Consider the following 15,786-nt stretch of genomic DNA (forward strand, 5'->3'; position numbering starts at 1 on the left):
ATACTATAGTTACACCGTCACTGCGGAACGACGAGGTACGGTACATATTAATAACGACATGCTTTACTACATATACAGAAAACAAGATATAATGCGGAGGTCAGATAAAAGACATTATGACACGATGTGCAAAGACCCCTCTGCTACCGCTTGCTCTTGACAGGTTTCTTCCCGTTGGCTTTAGGCGCAGCTTTCTTCTTCTTTGTCCGATCGTCGTCAGAATCATCATCTGACCCCCTACTTTTCTTGATATCTGCACGCTTCTGGTCGGATTTGGCTGCTTTCCGCTCCAGCTCATCCCAATCATCACCTAAGAGAGAATTCGTGAAGGTCAGATTGAACTATAAGTATGTATTTGGCATTTCGCCAGCTCACCCGCGTCGCTATCAGACCCTTCTCCAAAGTCAGATCCACTTTCGCTGCCACTGGCGTCGGAAAAGTGGCTTCCATCGTCGCTGGACGCAGATTCTTCGAAGCTGTCAGATTCTGCCTCAAACTCAGATTCTGAATCTTGCGCGTCGGATAGATCACTCTAATGAAAAACGGATATTAGCCACTACGACCAGTGAATGAAACAAACAAGGCATACTTCTGCTCCTCCTGTCGTCCCGCTTAAGAACGACCACCCACCACCTTGGAAAAATTCGTAAGGTGATTCATTGATATGCTTCATAATGGGTCCCCAGTTCAAATTGACTGGACCCTCAGCCATCGCAATATCTACCGAGCTATCACGACGCAAGGATTAGCCATTATAAATTGTGAAAGGGCTGCCCACATACTCCAGCCAATTCTTCACATCATCCATTGATGAGCTCTGTATAGAGTTGATATGTAGAGGGGGTTTGGTAAAATCCTTGAAAATTAAGCATAAATCAAACTGCTTGAGACTGTATTGCACACGTTCCAGTGAGGCAATCTCAATCTCCGATAGCGTCACGACCAAAAATGGCGGATCCGTCAGATGTATCAAACAGTCGGTTGTCGGTTGCAAGCGAACGGAAGTACGGAAGGGGACACCCTCGAATGACAGTTCACGAAATGGTATGTCAAGTTCCAGTGGCTCGCCGATCTGAAGCGTAGTTCATCTCTGATAAAGGCAAAAAAAAAAATCAGCTTACGGAGGCAGAGGCAGCCTCCGCAATTTTTTCTGCGAAAGCTTTAATTTCCTTGTTCAGGATTTGCCTTCTTTTCCGCTCTGTCTGTTCCATCTCGATTTCATCTTCGTCGCCATATCTGTGCTTGCGTTTTCGGTTCCCAGTCTCATCAAATTGCACGTCGGTGGCTTCTCGGAAAAATTGGACATCCTATAAATTCGACGAACGATATTTGTATCCGATGAACAATGGCAAATGTAGCACCTACAAATGTCTTCTTCTTGCCGACTATGATTGGTGACCTTAAGTGCATATGGACGATGACAAGTAACTCGTGATCACAAGGCTGGAAGAAGAGATGCTTTATGTTGCTGAACAGTACATCTACAACAAGTAAATTGAGTCTCATTGGATTGTAGAAGCAAATAGGATACTCACCGACTTTCTGCCCCATTGGAGATTGGTATCTTACACCGTTCTGGTGAATTTCAACCTCACCTGGAAGCCTCTTACCATCCGGAGCGGGTCGGATAAATGCCTCTGGCATCTTCACTGGCCGTCTGCCTTTCAGCTCGATAAGCGAATCTTGCTCAACAACATCGGCCATTTCCTTCTTTTGCGCCTCTCGCTTGTTGACGTCTCTCTTCAGCTCGTTGATTTGCTTGTTGATGGAATCAAATCGGTGGCCGTCAGTCGTCCGATATGATATCGAACGGACAAAAGTAGCATCAGGGTCTTCGAAAGGCTATATCCAGTAATGAGTGTATGTTGGCTACACGGGAATATCGTACGAACAGTATCTTCCTTCTTGCCGGCTACCTGTCCCGGGGTTTGGAAATTGATTCGAAGATAGGTAAACTCGCCTTCATCGCTCTTGACAGCGTTTTTGATGGTGTTGATATGGAATGGGACTGCGAATCCGTGGATGGGTAGAATGACAGAGAGCGCTTTGCGGTCGACGAGTATCTGTGAACATGTTAGTGATTACTTTTGAATCAAAAAGAATCCATACCCTCAATCTATCAACTTCAGGTGGTAATGCCCCTTCGCCTCTATAGCTTTGAAACTTTTTCCATCCTTTACCTTCCTTGCCGCCTTTTTCTCCACCTCCCTCGGAGTATTTCGCGAGTCCCTCAGCTTGTAACTTTTCATGCAACTCGCGTTGATGCTCAGCTAGTCTAGCCGCTGCGGTTTGGTGGACCTCATCTTGCGCCGCCCGACGATTGTTTCTAAGCATCTTTCCAGCAACGGCGTATTTTGCAGGAGTGCCATTCGCTCGGGGTTGGACAGGAGCTTTACGTTCTGGCTTTTTCGGCTTCTCGTCTTCAGATTCCGGAGTCAGGAAAAAGAGGAAGTCTTTAGTTGATTTCATTCCTTCCGTGAGTAAAGATGACTCGTTTTTGCCGACCTTGATAGTGTCTACGATATGCAGAGCATACCTGTTGCAATGCGTTAAGCGTAGAAAATGACGTCGATACGAGGTGGACAAACTTGGAACCATCTTTATCTAACAGATCGGAAAAGCCGAGCCCAACGTTCAGCGTCATATTTTCCCGTAGAATGTGACCATTCTTAGGAGATAGGAGATACGTTGAATCACGGAATTCCACTCCAGTCTGCGAGGTCCGCTTAGTTATTAAAACTGTCCAGATATTGAATAGATACTTGCCCCGAAACCTAAATTCTTTACGAAGTTCTTCTCATATTCGGGATTCTTTTCCTTAACAAAGGATAACGCATATTGGTAGACGTCACGGGCAGCGACCCCATCAGTAATTAATTTGAGAAGTTCTGCTTGTAAAGACAGTAGCAGGCTGTACTGCGCCTCTTGTTCCTGTACATTTGATTATAAAATCCGAAGAGGACTAGGAGGGTGGGATCACACTGACTGGTGTTGGATCAACGATATATGTTCTACCGACATTGGCGCAATAACTTTTGTAACGCATACCAAAGGCGACTAGCAGGACACCCTTGTGAGCGATGTTGTCTTCCGTAGACTCAGCTGTGTAGCGTAGATCATAGCCGGTTTTGGTTGACCTCGAAATGATGATGGGCGAATACGCAAATTCAACCAGTTGCCAGTCAATCTGCAAAAGACTGTTTACTTTTGGTCCGGCGTAAGATTAACCATAGGACGCACCTTTTCCAGACCCTTGCCTTTATTCCAAACTTTCATGTCAGGACCCTTCGCATTGCTACCTTCACCTGACCCTAATCGACCCTCAATCTGAGCAGCGAGCATTTCGTGTGAAATCTTGCTTTCCTTGTCTAAGATAGTCTCTAGTCGTGGCCCAACATGGTGTTTGAGCAAGGTAGATGTAAGGCTTGACGCTATTTGGATGGTTTTCTGGTCATATATCAGTATATCTTTCTTATGAATTACGAACGAACGACATACCAGTTCCTCCTGATCCTTTTGTGCCATGAATGCAGATACTGCCACAGACATGTCCACCAGTTCAGGTTTACTCGACGCCTCTGAGACGAGTTTGTTCCATTCTGACACTAATTTGCCCACGTGGGTTTCCTTCGACAATATCCCAACACGTTTCTTTGAAGTATAGATCTCAAAAAATTTAGGCAAAGCATCGTTCGGTGGGTCTTTGGCTTTAGCTTGATGGAAGATTTCGACTTGTATGCTGCCACTTGAACCTTCGATTTGTGAAAGAATTTTCGCTATTCACGGTTGTTGCCGATATAGGGAATCGGATTAATGAATGTCGCGTCGCTGCGAAACCAAACACGCACCCTTCGAGGCGGAGCATAATATGCATAATTTTTTCTTCGTGAATAAGAGAAACGTTGACGGAAATTCGTAGCCGAGAAGCCATTGCTATTCAGATGCGAGTGAATTCAGACAATTGCGATAGCACAAAAAGGATAGAGCTCAAGGATTTTATGTACCTGAAAACAAGTACCCTTTTTCATAGGCTCATCCTCACCGGCTGGATCCCCTGCCAGTAGAAGAAGAGCATCTGCATCCGCTACCGAGGTATAGTCTTCATTTTGATTCGCGCTCTAGATATCCGGAATGTGTCAAAAAAAGGTCAAGAAGTAAGACGGTGAGGTGAGAAGACTGTCTCTTGGTTTCCTAGGGATATCGCGAAGCTACTCACCCCCCAGCCAGAGTATATCCGATCTACACGGGAATGAAACTGCGATTTGTTGAGTTCAACAAGCATGGTGGTAGTTTCTAAACAAAGTAGGGCGCGTCGCGAGGATTGTAGATGGTCGGAGCTCAAAAATTTGCGTGACCACAAAGCAATGCCGTTTGCGGCACTAATTCCTTAGATCTACTACGATGGGCTTCCCTCTATGAATCATAGCAGCATTAACAGCAACTCTTTCTACCCTTCCTTGTCCCGCTTCTATAATCTCTGCTCCTGCAGCCTCATGTATGTGTCCAAAGACATGTAATCGACAATGTCGTAGGTCTTCCGAAATCAAACGCTTCTCAAGACTTTTACATCCTGCATATATACCTTTCCGCGTTTTGTCGAGTGTTTTATATGGCGGAGTATGTGTAAGGAGTATTTCCGTATCAGCTGGAATCCTAGAATTAATTTCTTCAAGGTGCGGTGAGTTTCATTGATCACTCATCATAGATCACTTCCATGTTAAGACTGACATACCTCTAGCTTCCTTTGTTCCGTATTGAAATGCACCACTGGAGTGTCGGGGTGATGCCTATATAGGTATCAAGTATCAACATAAGTTATTCGCGATTGGCTTACCGGCGAACCAAAAACTCTCCACTCCTTCGCAATACCTGATTCACGTATTCTTGTCTCTTCGAACTCTAAATATGTCAATCCCAGTTGCTTCAATCGGGGTTTGGCCATCAGCCTTTGACATGTTTTCAGCATTGTTTCTCTCTCCTCTTCGTCGAACAGATTCATTTCTTCGCATTGGTTATCAAGCCACAACTATGAAGGGCTGTATTTAGGATGAGCTCAGTGTGATGTTGTCTGCCTTACGTCGTGATTACCACCTATGAATCTTCATGATATCAGCTCTCGAACGAGGCCTCAATCAATCAATTACTTACATCTTCGTCGCATATCCTTCCAAGTTCCCTAACCAGTCTACCGTCTTTTTCAACTTTTGAACCGTCCCCCAGCTGCTAAGATCTCCAGCGTGTAGTAATACATCTCCTCGAGGCATGCGACCGCCGTTATCCCAATGTGTTGCTGAGTGAGTATCTGAGAGACATACGAACCGGGTCCATCCAGCCTCTCTCGCTGGAATATCGGTAGCATGGTTATATTCTAGGTATACGCGAGCACTTTGACCACAAATAGTGGTTGGTTGGACCATGTTTGAAATTTGCTAAGTTCAAGTTGAACGGAGGCTCAACGAGTTGTGAACGAGGTTGGCAAAACGAATATCAGTGTGGCCCTGCAGCTGTGGCTGTTCACTCTCACTTCCTTGGAAGTTGATGAACAGATGTCAAAAGAGGTCAAAACACGATTGAATTATTTAATCCACAACAGTGTTCACAGAGGATTGTACCAATTAAGTCCTGCAGAATGAACTTTTTCTGTAAGCAGTAGATCAGAATGAATTTGAATGAACGTCGGATATAAGTGTGGCGCAAAAGGACAAAGCAGTACTATCTTCAGTAGGCAGACGTAACGATCGTTGAAACGAGTGGTCTGCAAGAGCTGCTGCAATACATCTAGAAAAAGAATATACATTCATCCCAGTCGCAAATTTTTATTTCGACTACAAGGATTCTTTCCGGATTATTTGACACAAGGTATTCTACAGCTTCAGGGCAAGAATTTTCCAATAAATATGAATCATCCACATGTCGACCTGGATTCCGGATGCAAGGTGAAAATTGCTTCGAACTGGGTAACAATCTGGCAACAATGCTACCAACCTTAATGAAGATTTTTGCAAGGGATGTTTCTGGGCATTTCTCAACCTCTGGGATGTGACAGAGGAGAGCCTTCAACATCAACGCTGGTCGATATGGAGTCTCACACAATCACACCTAGACGGCGCAAGAGCGACATGTATTTCCTCGGGAAGAACGGTGATAAAGTTTGGCTAGACCTTGCGCAACCAGCGACCGGAAGGAGGCGACAATGTACGTCTGCCCGAAGGCACTAACGCTCCAAAAAGAGATGAGAAAGGATTGAAATAGGTGGAGTGATGATTGTTCCTTGGCCCAATGGTTCGAGAAGGAAATATGTATGTAAGTAGTGCGCTGAGAACTTCGCTTCATTTTCTGTCTTTACGTGCGCACTGTCGGGTGCAGTGCGCCGGTTGCAGTCGTGAGAATGAAAGAGAGGCTATGGTCGATGGAGCTAGGATGAGGGGAATTAATTATCGGGGAGGCGTCCAGTACATTTCCGTGACATGTTCGGAGTTCCTTAGCCTGATGAGGAGCTCGAGAACTTTGAGCTTTGATGTTTTATAGGGACATGCATTTAAAAAAACAGTTGGTGTTTTCTTTTGACTGTTGAGACTTGACGTACCATACCGCTGGGCCATACCATAGATTCAGGGACCTACAGGACAGTCCGTAGTCGTTTTCAGCAAGACGGAAATGATTGGGAGAGGATATGAAAGCATCAGGTCAACGGCCAACGACATTTACGGTTTGTTGATTGAAGCTTTGTGACCATGCTTCACGGGGTTGTCACCCTGGACCGCCCATTGAGTAGTAGATGCTGACAACCAGAACCCCGCTTGACTGGAACGCTGAGTGACCACGACGTCGCCATGATGACAGAACAATGAGGAGGAAAAAATTGAAATATATTCCAAGGACGCGTACTAAGGTGTCGTTGTGTGTCACTGCTCGTTGTCCGACGGCAGGCATTTTACCCCGCATCGAGTTTTAATTCATCGTCGACCTACCCGTCGACCCACCACCACTCTGACCTACCAGCATGAAGACGTCTCTTCGACTCTTGAATGCAATTGGCCGCGCTTCTCCGAGATCGCAAAGCACCAGCTTTATCGGGCTAGGTAAGGCTCAAACCAGGAAGGCCGTGCCAGGAGGTTTGATCAGGTCTTTCAGGTCGTATGGGGCACGAAATGGCCTACAATCTGTTCTCCAAACAATTTGCGCAGGCCAACGAGTCTGAATTCGTGGTCTGTGATGCTATCCCGGAATGTGCTCAGAGCTTTCGCTCAAACTTCATGAAACAATACCCCGGTGCCAAGATCAACGTCGCTAACACCCCAGAAGAGTAATGATACCTTTGTAATATGTTTCATACTCTGTGGCTTTTCTCATCATGAATAGTGTAGGGCGACTCTAGCTTCTCAGACAATCATTACTATGCTACCTTCCTCGCCTCAGGTTCTGAGTGTGTATAACAATGGTATAATCCCGATACTTCGAAAGCTCCCCACAGATCAAACACACAACACCCTTTGTGTTGACTGCACTACTCTCGATGTAGATGTTGCGCGTTCCGTGACAAAGGATGTCACTGAGACCGGATCGCAAATGGTTGACGCACCCGTTTCTGGAGGTCTATCGTACCTTTTTAATTTCCTTAAGCTTTGACTGATTATGTATCTCCTACAGGTGTAACCGGTGCGAAAGCTGCAACGCTTGCATTTCTCGTAAGTGTTTCGCTGCCATGAGAATTTTTTCTGAAACAAGACGACGTTATAAGGTCGGCGGAACGATTGCGGCCTTCAAGCAAGCGCAACCAACTCTAGCTCTCATGGGACAGAGAATCATTCATTGTGGACCTTCTGGTGCCGGTCTGGGTGCAAAAATATGCAACAACGTAAATCTCTCATTTGTTAACCCCTGGTTTCATCGTGGTGCACTCAATCACACTTCTCTGTAGCTCGTCTTAGGTGTCCAACAAATTGTTGTGGGCGAAGCGATGTTGCTGGGTATAAAGTTAGGCCTTGATCCGGCAGTTCTTTCCAGCGTAATCAGCTCGTCAACTGGGAATTGTTGGTCTATCTCGGTTAATAATCCAGTTCCTCGTGCTTTGCCCGAGAAATCGCCACCATGTGAGAGAGACTACGAAGGAGGATTCGCCTCGGCTCTGATGCTCAAGGTGATTTTTGTGGAACACTTGATCAGCGGGGGATAAGTGTTTGTATCATCATGATCTGATCCATTTATCGTCAACAGGATATGGGACTTGCCAGTAATGTGGCCGCCATGGCTGGATGTCCCATTCCCTTGGGACAGGCAGCCGAGGCGTTATATGCACAGATGATTGAGGAACAACCAGAGTTGGCGCGGAAAGACTTTTCGTCCGTATACAAATTTCTGCAAAAAACAGCGGAGGAAAGAAAGGCGGTCAAACTGGGCGTAGTATCACCGTGATGAGCTTGTGCCTGGAAGGCTAGTACGTCCGATTGGCTGAAAGACGATCTTCAGACGAGCGCCAGTCTACCAAAGTAAAAACGGAAGTAAAACTAAGTATCAGTGACATGCATATTAGCTCGAGGTTTTCGGAGCCGTTACGCAGCATTTTTCTGCAAAATAAAAACATGTATTCAAATAACTTTAGAGTCATCCTGCTGTTGTATTGAGCATTTCTAAGGGTTTCAATTGACTGAGATATCTCCATAGAGCAGTTAGATACCTGTACATATTATAAAAATCAGCATCGAGCCTGGCAAATCGAGATTCAGGTCGACTAATTGTGCACGTAATCAAATCGGGCTTCACTTTAATCCTTTACTGCACCTCCATCTCTTTTCTTCCTCCCTTGTTCTCGCACCATCCTTCTTCGCTGTCATCCACCGCAATCTGTAAACAATGGCCGACGGGTCCTCGAAGCCGAATGTCCTAATCTGCGGTGAGATTTTTCCCTCAAACAGTTCACATGGTCAGGTCCTTACCGCGAACTTCTAGGTGGTGTCAACACCTACTCGCGTGCTCTGGCAGCATTTCTTGTACCGCTAGAAGGAGAACCCTTGGTCTCAGTGAGCCTTTTCCAGCTTTCACTCGTTCATGCTGGTGTGCTCAGACCTCTCCAGCATCTACGAATCGTAGACAAGTACTCTGTTGTGCCTGCTACAACGTACGCAACACTTCTCGATGCGCTACCGCTGAATGATCTTCGATAATCATATCCGACAGGTATCTTGGTGCTGAGTTTCCCAAAGTACTCGCGAAACCCCAAGTCGATTATAAACAAGCCAATCTCACTGTTCCCTGTACGTCTACGCAACTCCTCCTACTAAATACTTTGTGTGAACGACATGTTCAGCCATTGTACATTCTATCTTCGACCCACCAGAAGGGAAGGGCCCCTACGATTATGTTTTCGATTTGACTGGAGAAGTTCGCCATGATCGGACCGAAATGGTACGTGTCGTTTCTGTTTTCATCGCATTATGAACCGATTGTTCACGGTGCCTCCGATTATCCTGGGCTGTATAGATTTTGATTAATACGACTTGCAATGTTGCACGTATGCTCGGTCAAGAAGCCGCCGAACGGAAAGTCAAAGCCTACGTTCGATTTACCCTGCCCTTCTACGAGACTACAAGCAAAGGTACTCATGACGAGAAAGACGATCCTAAGCCTGATGGAACTATCGGAATTTGGTGGCATGAGACGCTACGAATGTTAGCTGCAATTGAGGAGTGCGTCATTGCTGTTCTCTTTTGTCCGACTTCAACTGATCGCACATTTCCAGCCTGAATTTGGTTATCCTTCGGGTCGGCTTTGTATATGGTCCTTATGTGGAATTTGGAGACAGTATGTTATATCTTCCTTTCATGGAAACGCACTTGACTAGTGTATAATATTACTAGTTACGTCTGCTATCACCGTTGGGTCAGTCTATGGCTATCTTAAGAAGCCTATGAAATCAGTGTATGTGTTCTCGACCTTGGTTCTCGAATCTATCCACTTAATAGAACCCCTTTCAGCTGGTCGCCTGGAAAGAATCCAACCAACACTCTCCATGTTGAGGACTTAGCCGGTGCCGCTTGGGCTTCCGCCCAGTGGATAGCGCGGTTAGGGCGAAAAGAAGCAGATATTTTGGCTGGAGAAAGTATCATCTTTCGCAATGATAAAAGCAAGGTTTCACAAGTTGAAGGAATGCCACCGCACGATAAAAAACTCATCGCCCCTCTTTTCAACCTTGTATGTTTTCTTTGTGTACTGATGGCGTCTCTTAGCTCACGTCCTTGCTCAGGTTGACGATTCTAATAGCACACTCCTCAGCGTCGGACAGACCGTGACATCTTTTTTTGGCACGACCTTCGATTTCTTCAATTTAGGCGAGAGGACAATGTACAAGGTAGGTATTCTGTGCAAGATTGTTCAATTCGATCTCACCTGGATGTAGTTCATGGATGACGCTGTTGAAGATATCAACGAGCATCATGTTGGCGGATGGACACAAATGATTCAGAGCTCAAATCCGCCGATTCCTAATACGCCGTTATCAGCATACATGGACAAGTACGCTCTGGAAAAGCACATCGTCGCCTTCAGTAATACAAAGATCAAAGAGGTTATTGGATACAATTTAAAACGACCGCAATTCAACCACGACGGTGTCAAAGAGATTGTGGATAAATGGAAAGAAGAAGGCAGCTGGCCTATACTGTAATGAATCTGATGTTGTTGTACTGGATGTTTTCTTTTTTTTCTGCTTTTCTTCTATTTTTCTTCTTCCAACGGTATCCCTCGCTTTCTTTTTTTATCAATGTTTTCGACATGGTGCTATTACATATCCAATCATTCCATCAACAATACCCAGCGACCAGGCCCAGAGGTTTTTTATACCTAAGTAGTTACTTGCAATGTTCATTACCGTACAATACAGTCTATATAATAGAGGAACCGCCGATGGTCAGTCCGTTCACGAAATGCTAAGAAGCTCAAAACTTGATGATGGCTTCTTTGGTAGGGTCGACGGAGGTCGACGGAGGTCGACGGTCCATGAAGACACATCGCAAACTAGGCACCATCGGTGCTGAAGGAATTCTTGTGAACACAGACGAGGCTTCTTGTAAGTTGTCTCGCCAGCCAGAGTATCACCTCCGATTCGGGCCGGGATTTCCCTTCGGCCAAGTTTTTCTTGTAGTATGGCATGTGTTTCCCCAAGCAGAGTGCTTAGTGACCATCTCCAGCCGGACGTCGAAATCAGCTACTCTCAATATGTACCTCAAATTCAAGCTCAAGGGTGAATCGGCCTAGATCAATCCATTTCTCATAAAGTTTCCAATTCGCCTACCACCTCCTACCACTGTTCAGGCATCTTCAGGTCTATTAATATTTCAGTCCGACTGCCGGAACCTTGCTTTCTTACAAGGTCACTTCTATTCAACTTCAATGTACCAACCTGGTTTCCTATCAGCTACTGGGCTTTCCAGGCGCCTTGACAAATGACAGCAGTCACTTTGTCATAAGACTCTAACTTCTTCTGAACACATGGGTCCTTGGTCAGTCAATCATCGCACGTTGCATCGTCATACTCCGGATTTGGTTCATTCAACCTTCGAAGTTCGGAGAAACAAATTGGGAAACATTCAGTCAGAGGGTACTTATATCTTCCTGATGCATGAGAACATCCAACGTTCCTGTCCTTTATCCTCTACGACTGTCTCCTGCCTTTTTCCCTTTTCCCTTGCCCTTTTCGTTCTCGCGCCCGTTTGCATTAGTCGAGTCCCTCCTGACTCTTCCTGACTCTCTCATTCATCCAGCACTGTTTACTCTCTCTCCCTATCCACACATCAATCTCACGATTTTCGATTATCTGTTCCTACGATGATTTTCAACGGTATCTCAGTAACCATTCCATCAATGATTCTTCAGACTGTGATGCTCCTCCCGCTCTCATCATTGCTATCTCAGCAAATCTTGATTGAGGTCACTGCTTTACCTTTGTACCAGCAAGCAATGGTACCAACCTACGCATATTCTTCAGTCGACTTTTACAGCCCATTGCTGGGAGGGGGGTCGATGCTTGATGATGGTATGTTGTCACTCCGTTGTGACCCATTCATCTCGTCCGAAAGTCTTTAAACAATATTTTGGATTGTTCAACTGATGCTTATGGTATTGTTCTCTCCTTGTAGCTGGAGATGGTTTTGGGGAACCGTTAAACGTGGGTCACCGGATTTCTGTTTGCACTGCACTCCGCTTCCTTGAAGTTATTCCAATCTTTCCGTCTGATCCTCCGTATAGACCTCGTTCACGTCGAGGATGTATTACTGAATCAATTATTCTTCATCCAGGTAATCATCTCAGGTCTGTCGTCTCCGGAGGTGCTCACCGAAGACGGAATAATAAATTTCGCGAAGGCGATTGGTTTGTGAGTTCGGTTGCACAGATTTTACGATTTATGGAGACATTTACCTTTGCATCTGCACTCACAGTTCAGAAGAATGTCTCGGAATACATCTCGGCGCCCCACAATCTGCTAACTTGGGAGATGGAAATGGCTGGGTCAATCAAACGGTCTGCAAACCTCTTTCTTGTATGAGGGATGGGTCTGAATGGAGCTTAGATCGAACTGAGACAAGATTACGGGAACTCTGAAATTGGGACGTGTTTAGAGACGCTAATCGGTGGTAATCATTTCCGGTCAGTTGTTACTGAGAACTAGTCGTCAATCCGACTGTAACGTTTCTCCTCAGTGTATTTGTGCAGAATGGCGCAGATGCGCTCAGCGGAGCTCTATTCCTAGCGTGAGTCAATTCTCAACTCGCCCCATGATCTCAAATTCTCATTTTTAATTATTTTGACTCGAATCATCAGTGTGTCTCAAGAAGAAGACCTTGAGGAAGGCCACACTATCATCCCGGACGGATACAATATCGGCCGGGATAAGCTAGCGTCGTTGGCTGTTGGCACTACCCACTTCGATGGTCTCACATATTCTACAACAGCGCGGAATATTACTGGGCTTTTAGCTGCAGGCAGCGTCGGGTACGTCTGTCAGTCCTAGTTCTCTCAAAAGCCTTAGCTCACTGAACCGTTTCTCGTCTGATTATCAGAGTCAATCACGGTATGTTCCTGCTAACGCTTTCGAAGGCTGATCGGCCACTGATATATTTTCACAAGGCATTGGCACAGACGGAATCACAACTCTGCTTACAGTAACGATTGTTGACGACTGTTCATGATCATAATCCTACACTCATTCTGCCTAAGGTCGATTCTTTCACTTGGTATTCATTATTCACGACCTTTCACGACGTGACATGCCCTCTTGAGCCGTACTTATCCATATTTGATGTATCTTTGCGACGTGTATGCTCAAATTATACATAAGTTATCCACAGCCAGTGACAACACTTCATTTATGCACACGAGCGAAGCCGGTTCCTCTACCTACCTCCAAAATGGCCAACATGCATGAGTAACTTTCTTGATTTCAGAACATCATTGAAAAATTGGTGTGCCACACAGTTTGATCTTGCTCCTGGTTTCTGCAGGGTTTCTGCCACAGGATTGCCCCTTGAAGCCGGAATTCCTTCATTTTTTATTTAATACTTGACTGGCCGTTCTCAGGATGATGAGATACTTTCACGATTGAATACGCCGGCAGCGCGGCGGCATCTTTTGTACTTCGCACACTTGTTCCCGACCACTAGCAATGCCTCTCTGAAAGCGCAGCTTAACCTTTACCGGCTCCCATCGACGAGCACAACTTTTACGCGTACAAATGCCATCTAACCCCGAAACGCAAACGGAAGATTACCAACTTTTACCTACCGGCCCTCAGGCTGCAGACGAAGATCCTCAGAAAGCTGACATGGGCCTCGCAGAACAGTTAGAGAAAGCAGAGGGAAGACAAGGTGATAATTTCGCTAGATATGCTGCTTTGGTACGTTCGATAAATCATAGTTCCCTTTCTACCAAAGTTAATGAAACCTTCTTCTAGGGTGCGTCGGCGGTAAGAGGATCTGAAAAGAAAGGCGAAGAATCCCCAGTCTTACCGTATATCAGGTTACACTGGTCGTAACTTGGTTGGTGATGCTCATCAATAATCCAACACAGGTTGGGTGGTTCCTTCTACATCCCACCCTTGAATCACTGGCAATGTTATTCTTCACATATGGTCCGTATATCTATCTAACATGGATCTCGATTCTCGACTGGTCCGCTGATGTTAAGCAGGCATCTTGACCCTGCAGCCAACTTCACAGCCCAGAACCAAAGCCGCGGGCCTCTCTCGTCATCAATCTGCGATTCTTTTCATGGCCTTTCCCGCATTATTGATAGGAGTTTGTGCCATTGTCATGAACAAAATTGAATTAGGCAAATCTCATTTCAGAAGTTGGCATTCAGTGAGCCCAATCTTCTCTCGCTCTTTCTTTCGCTCCTTCAGTGAGCAGTGAAAGCTGAATCGTAATATACAGGTTTTGGGAATCATTGCCACAGGTTGGATCGTCATTCAAATCTTGATAGGTGGTGGGAGCATTTGGTTCGGCGGAAAGGCCTTCGGTGGAGGTATGAAAGCAAAATCTGTTTGGAAATACCACCGGTATGTCCACAACACGTCTCTTATTACGACTTCGCTAACTTCGTCGAAGGCTTTCAGGGTATATCCTTTTCCCATTACTATTAATCACAGTTGATCTGGGTGGGGCATTATCTCACTGGGGCGAAAAGAACGTTCCACTTCCTATTCGTCTGGTGGCCTATGTTTTTGCCCCGTTGGTGTGTCTTGTCGCGATTCTATCACGAATGAGGTAAATTCCCCTCCCTTACTCGTATGGATAAATTCTAACGACTATATACATCAGAACCTCCAAGATGAAATTTTTTTAGAAACACTCATATATGTGTATTTCCATAGATTATCAGATGTACAGTTCGATATTGACTTTCACCCAAATATGACGCATCATGATTTGTCTCGACAGCTTGCAGGATTTCTGTTCGGAGGTTTGTCCCCCACTGCTAGTATCTCATTGAACTCATGCATTACTCTAATCACTGGGTCGAGTCGGTCTTAGGTCCCGTCGTCAATGTCACGAATCCGTAACTGTCAAAAGGATTCAGAGAAGGTCGAAAGGGATATCGGATATCTTCTGACCCATGTACGTGGAGGGATGAGTGACAATTCTTAATCGGGGGAACAAGACAAAATTGATGCTTGGGTTCCGATTGGGATGCATCTCTGGAACAAACGCAGGACGCGGTGTCGCCACTTGGCAATGGGACCAAGTCTGCTCCAATGTCACTCCAGAACGGGGAAATTTTCCGTCAAGAATAGTGATAATTCGGGAGGCCACCGAATAATTGTTCATATGTATTGATTACACCGAATGACATATAGAATTCCAGCGGTTCACTGAATGGTTCAATGGAATTTATGGTTTCAATAGCCTATTCGGTCTGAGTCTGTCAAGCAGAATTTTTTCTCTTTCCCATGTGTAACTCATAGCTCTTCTGCTTGTTGTGACACCGGGATTCCCTTATTACTCATACCTCTGCCTTCCATGCATAACTTAACTCTACCTCGGTGTGTCGACGGCAGTTTACCTTCTCCTTGCGGTTTGAGCTCGCCGCCGTTGGATCATCGAGACCTGCTGTCTTGTCCTGGGACTACATCTTTGGATGGAGCCGTGTATTGATCTATCTATTTATCACATCCTGCCGTTCCTCTGTACAACATTTGCGTATTCCTGTCAGTAATTGTCTGTAGCTCTGCTCTATATTGAGTGGACTTTGTCTCATGCAATTGATAAGTGGAATTCATCGGCGTGAGCGAGTCTG

The 15,786-nt window shown here is 45.5% G+C and overlaps 7 protein-coding genes across 7 annotated transcripts; 4 read left to right on the forward strand and 3 right to left on the reverse strand.

The window, feature by feature from the left end:
* Window positions 1-23: 23 nt before the first annotated feature.
* On the reverse strand, window positions 24-4,450 carry C8R40DRAFT_874252 (FACT complex subunit SPT16). Its single transcript, XM_046236511.1, has 16 exons — window positions 4,217-4,450; window positions 4,005-4,118; window positions 3,849-3,933; window positions 3,499-3,776; window positions 3,241-3,447; window positions 2,987-3,187; window positions 2,767-2,931; window positions 2,589-2,713; window positions 2,110-2,536; window positions 1,893-2,063; window positions 1,366-1,842; window positions 1,122-1,307; window positions 783-1,072; window positions 590-728; window positions 376-532; window positions 24-310 (listed from the first exon to the last, which is right to left on the reverse strand). The coding sequence occupies exons 1-16, from the start codon at window positions 4,280-4,282 to the stop codon at window positions 144-146; spliced, it is 3,255 nt and encodes a 1,084-aa protein (XP_046088990.1). The 5' UTR covers window positions 4,283-4,450; the 3' UTR covers window positions 24-143.
* C8R40DRAFT_1159357 (Metallo-dependent phosphatase-like protein) lies at window positions 4,380-5,417 on the reverse strand (the record flags this gene model as incomplete). Its single annotated transcript, XM_046229869.1, has 5 exons — window positions 4,380-4,666; window positions 4,733-4,787; window positions 4,835-5,026; window positions 5,078-5,099; window positions 5,149-5,417. The coding sequence occupies 5 exons, from the start codon at window positions 5,415-5,417 to the stop codon at window positions 4,380-4,382; spliced, it is 825 nt and encodes a 274-aa protein (XP_046088991.1).
* A 1,586-nt stretch (window positions 5,418-7,003) lies between these two features.
* On the forward strand, window positions 7,004-8,415 carry C8R40DRAFT_1039365 (3-hydroxyisobutyrate dehydrogenase; the record flags this gene model as incomplete). The annotated part of the gene is made up of 7 exons (XM_046223832.1): window positions 7,004-7,082; window positions 7,135-7,306; window positions 7,368-7,594; window positions 7,651-7,688; window positions 7,742-7,858; window positions 7,922-8,140; window positions 8,218-8,415. The coding sequence occupies 7 exons, from the start codon at window positions 7,004-7,006 to the stop codon at window positions 8,413-8,415; spliced, it is 1,050 nt and encodes a 349-aa protein (XP_046088992.1).
* Window positions 8,416-8,728: 313 nt separating this feature from the next.
* C8R40DRAFT_1247446 (NAD-P-binding protein) lies at window positions 8,729-11,069 on the forward strand. The gene is made up of 11 exons (XM_046233642.1): window positions 8,729-8,893; window positions 8,950-9,020; window positions 9,075-9,118; window positions 9,178-9,254; window positions 9,308-9,405; window positions 9,481-9,686; window positions 9,740-9,801; window positions 9,858-9,918; window positions 9,975-10,191; window positions 10,244-10,348; window positions 10,397-11,069. Exons 1-11 carry the CDS (start codon window positions 8,854-8,856, stop codon window positions 10,661-10,663), a joined length of 1,248 nt encoding a protein of 415 aa, XP_046088993.1. The 5' UTR covers window positions 8,729-8,853; the 3' UTR covers window positions 10,664-11,069.
* Window positions 11,070-11,823: 754 nt separating this feature from the next.
* Window positions 11,824-13,184, forward strand: C8R40DRAFT_1159365 (uncharacterized protein; the record flags this gene model as incomplete). The annotated part of the gene is made up of 9 exons (XM_046229871.1): window positions 11,824-11,844; window positions 11,911-12,031; window positions 12,135-12,163; window positions 12,294-12,370; window positions 12,435-12,516; window positions 12,566-12,642; window positions 12,696-12,746; window positions 12,817-12,995; window positions 13,123-13,184. 9 exons carry the CDS (start codon window positions 11,824-11,826, stop codon window positions 13,182-13,184), a joined length of 699 nt encoding a protein of 232 aa, XP_046088994.1.
* Window positions 13,185-13,816: 632 nt separating this feature from the next.
* On the forward strand, window positions 13,817-14,760 carry C8R40DRAFT_1039565 (uncharacterized protein; the record flags this gene model as incomplete). Its single annotated transcript, XM_046223851.1, has 5 exons — window positions 13,817-13,892; window positions 13,976-14,122; window positions 14,179-14,351; window positions 14,424-14,548; window positions 14,598-14,760. The coding sequence occupies 5 exons, from the start codon at window positions 13,817-13,819 to the stop codon at window positions 14,758-14,760; spliced, it is 684 nt and encodes a 227-aa protein (XP_046088995.1).
* A 63-nt stretch (window positions 14,761-14,823) lies between these two features.
* C8R40DRAFT_874507 (uncharacterized protein) lies at window positions 14,824-15,354 on the reverse strand. Its single transcript, XM_046236512.1, has 2 exons — window positions 14,906-15,354; window positions 14,824-14,849 (listed from the first exon to the last, which is right to left on the reverse strand). Exon 1 carries the CDS (start codon window positions 15,315-15,317, stop codon window positions 15,066-15,068), a length of 252 nt encoding a protein of 83 aa, XP_046088996.1. The 5' UTR covers window positions 15,318-15,354; the 3' UTR covers window positions 14,824-14,849; window positions 14,906-15,065.
* Window positions 15,355-15,786: the final 432 nt, after the last annotated feature.

This window comes from Lentinula edodes, assembly GCF_021015755.1.
Source record: "Lentinula edodes strain Le(Bin) 0899 ss11 chromosome Unknown C8R40scaffold_8, whole genome shotgun sequence".
Classification (NCBI taxonomy): Eukaryota; Fungi; Basidiomycota; class Agaricomycetes; order Agaricales; family Omphalotaceae; genus Lentinula; species Lentinula edodes.

What these genes read in the sequence shown, in the direction of transcription:
- C8R40DRAFT_1247446 (XM_046233642.1), top strand. Translation starts at nt 8,854, where the DNA reads ATGGCCGACGGGTCCTCGAAGCCGAATGTCCTAATCTGCG. An exon ending in GCCGAATGTCCTAATCTGCG is followed by an intron (nt 8,894 to 8,949) that starts GTGAGATTTTTC and finishes GCGAACTTCTAG; the next exon opens with GTGGTGTCAACACCTACTCG. An exon ending in TTATGTGGAATTTGGAGACA is followed by an intron (nt 9,802 to 9,857) that starts GTATGTTATATC and finishes TAATATTACTAG; the next exon opens with TTACGTCTGCTATCACCGTT.
- C8R40DRAFT_874252 (XM_046236511.1), bottom strand. Translation starts at nt 4,282, where the DNA reads ATGCTTGTTGAACTCAACAAATCGCAGTTTCATTCCCGTGTAGATCGG. An exon ending in TTAGATAAAGATGGTTCCAA is followed by an intron (nt 2,537 to 2,588) that starts GTTTGTCCACCT and finishes GCATTGCAACAG; the next exon opens with GTATGCTCTGCATATCGTAG. An exon ending in TCGGCAAGAAGAAGACATTT is followed by an intron (nt 1,308 to 1,365) that starts GTAGGTGCTACA and finishes TCGAATTTATAG; the next exon opens with GATGTCCAATTTTTCCGAGA.
- C8R40DRAFT_874507 (XM_046236512.1), bottom strand. Translation starts at nt 15,317, where the DNA reads ATGAACAATTATTCGGTGGCCTCCCGAATTATCACTATTCTTGACGGA.